Source organism: Dendroctonus ponderosae, unplaced genomic scaffold, assembly GCF_020466585.1.
Source record: "Dendroctonus ponderosae isolate FM_Combo_2020 unplaced genomic scaffold, Dpon_F_20191213v2 Dpon_F_20191213_9, whole genome shotgun sequence".
Lineage (NCBI taxonomy): Eukaryota > Metazoa > Arthropoda > Insecta > Coleoptera > Curculionidae > Dendroctonus > Dendroctonus ponderosae.
In genome coordinates this window covers 5,774,439-5,776,731 of record NW_026019116.1, presented here as the reverse complement: position 1 = coordinate 5,776,731, position 2,293 = coordinate 5,774,439, and the positions used below count along the sequence as shown (strand labels likewise).

Genomic DNA, 2,293 nt, shown 5'->3' with positions numbered 1-2,293 from the left:
TTACGACTGAATCGACTTTTCAATTCTCTATCCAACGATGCCAAAACGAATTCTGTGGCTCGAATGGTTCTTGAGAAACTTCGTAAAAAGCAGCGCCATGTTCAAGTGGATTTTGCAACTGAAAAAAAAACACGCAAATCTAAAACTTCTTGAATTCAAGCATTTTTTGAGAAAACTGCCAACACTGCCACAGGTAGTCACCAAATGTTAATTAGGCAGATTAGCTTGAAAAACATTGTTGCCATCCTTGTGATCTAGTTTGTTGCAAATTTCTATTTTTTCTGTTCTCCCAAGACACCCCCAGACAACACCTCCAAAGGAATGACGCCAATGTTGAATCACCCTGTATTTTCATGATTCTATGCTATTCTGTCTTAGATTGAGCGAAGCCAGAAGCCCTTTGCACATCAACCGCAACACCTGGCTCAGAACCAGCTTGAAACGATCCACGCCCAAGTAAGTCTGCGCCCGCACTCAATTCCATTCACTCACTCACCTGCGGCTTTTTCCAGCAATCCCGACTCGTTGCCCAACAGACGATGGGGCTCCTTCAGGCAGTAAGTGCGGTTTCCTGGCAATAGTTTGGCAAGTTGTTAACTTTCTCGTTTACAGCAACGGCAGACGGGCGCAGAATCTCAGCTCCAACGCCCTGGCCAGGTAAGTGCGGGCTGAGCGCTCAGAACCGGACTGAAGTCCGCGTTTCCGTTTCAGCCAGCTCTATAGAAGTTCTAGTTTCAATTCATCCGGCAGGAGCAGCACGTGCGATACCACCGATGACATGTATTCGGATGCTTCCCTCGAAGAAGACGTGCACGATCTTCACCATAAAGTAAGTCCACGCCCCTGCTCCTGGTCTATAAAGCGATTAGCTGGGCCGGCCATATCTCCCGACCTAGAGCCTGCTGACTTATCCAGCAATTAATTGATGTCGGGCACATACACACGGACTCACGATGACAACGTAATTCGTATTTCATTCGCTGTTATCACGCCCTCGGTGTCTGTTTTTCGGCTGTCGCCGATAGCATCCATGGAACTGTGCCATGCACATTCGCACTGCTTATTTATCGGGCTATTTTCGACTTGCGTGTAGTTTTTTCGGCGAATTCGCTGTTTATTTTCAAGCCGTGCGCTCAGTCCGAGTTCGTCAGTTGGTGTGTGAACCTTCCACCTTTGGGGGGACTTTCCTTGGCATTTCCTCGCCTATTGTAAACATGGCACGTACGCGGCCCCCCAAGACTCATCGCTGATTCAACACCATTAAGCACTTCCTCTCCCATCATGGATCGCAACGGTGCCGAAAGCGACGAGGATGAACCCGAACTCGCGTTCGACATGTGGGAGGGCCAGTTTGAGTTTTCCGGGCCCGCAGGGTTCAACAGTGACATGGACAGGAATTATTTCACTCGAATCAAAGATGGCGAAAATAGTGTAGGTTTTAGGGCCTGCAGCAGTGGATTTGTTGCCCATTAAACCATGGCTGAGTGGTGGCGTTGCAGTTTCAGGTGCTGCAGCAGCAAGTGGGCGTGCTTCAGGACTCGGCCAGTCAAAAGGACGAGCGCTACACGCGTGTTAAGGCGGAGAACGCGGCCCTGCAGGCGCGCGTTCTAATGCTGGAGGAGCAGCTGCGCGACACCGAGCTGAGATGCGACGACAAAATCGAAGTGAGTGCTAAAGTTGCCCCAAAACTTATTGCAGAACTTTGCAACTAGCCCTGGTATGGGGCGCGCAGGTTGCGCTCGGCTGTTTGTATCCCCGTGCCGGAAACGGCCGAGCGTCTGCGGCGCCGCTTCATGCGGACCGAGTGCACTACGAGGGGCGTTCGCGATTTCCCTCACTTATGCTTTCTGACGCAGGATGAGCAACGCCGATCCAAAGAGCTGCTGCAGCGAATCGAGCGTGAGAAGCAGCTGCAGCTGGAGAATGCAGCGATTCGCCTCCAGAATGCGGACAGCGAGTGCGACAAGCAGCGCGACGAGATCAGCAGGCAGCGCCTCAAGCTGGACAAGCTGGAGATGCAGCGCGAAGACCTGGCCAACCAAGTGCAGGACCTGCAGAGCGATCTGAACGAGGCGCGTGATGAAGCCAAAGCGTGCAAAGACAGAGAGAACAGGTCAGTGACTAACTAAAGAAAAAAGAAAAACTAAAACTAGCGGGTTTTTAGGCCGTCATTCAATACAATTTCTTCCTGAAGATGCAAGCCACTCAACGTCAGGAAGAAATTCTCTTGTACGACGGCCTAAAAACCCACCAGTTTTAAGAAATGGCCACGAAAGCACGGGCGGATCCAGTT

The 2,293-nt window shown here is 51.0% G+C and overlaps 1 protein-coding gene across 4 annotated transcripts in view; it reads left to right on the top strand.

The window, feature by feature from the left end:
• LOC109542274 (rab11 family-interacting protein 4B) overlaps window positions 1–2,293 on the top strand; it is a 9,073-nt gene that overhangs the window by 4,744 nt on the left and 2,036 nt on the right. For 3 of the 4 annotated variants that reach the window (XM_048669830.1, XM_019911430.2, XM_019911431.2), the window contains exons 3-8: window positions 379–456; window positions 513–557; window positions 613–657; window positions 712–829; window positions 1,500–1,664; window positions 1,857–2,113. In XM_048669830.1, the coding sequence (XP_048525787.1) occupies window positions 379–456; window positions 513–557; window positions 613–657; window positions 712–829; window positions 1,500–1,664; window positions 1,857–2,113 (708 nt within the window). The remainder of the gene's footprint in view (window positions 1–378; window positions 457–512; window positions 558–612; window positions 658–711; window positions 830–1,499; window positions 1,665–1,856; window positions 2,114–2,293) is intronic. The other variant, XM_048669831.1, reaches the window with a different exon arrangement.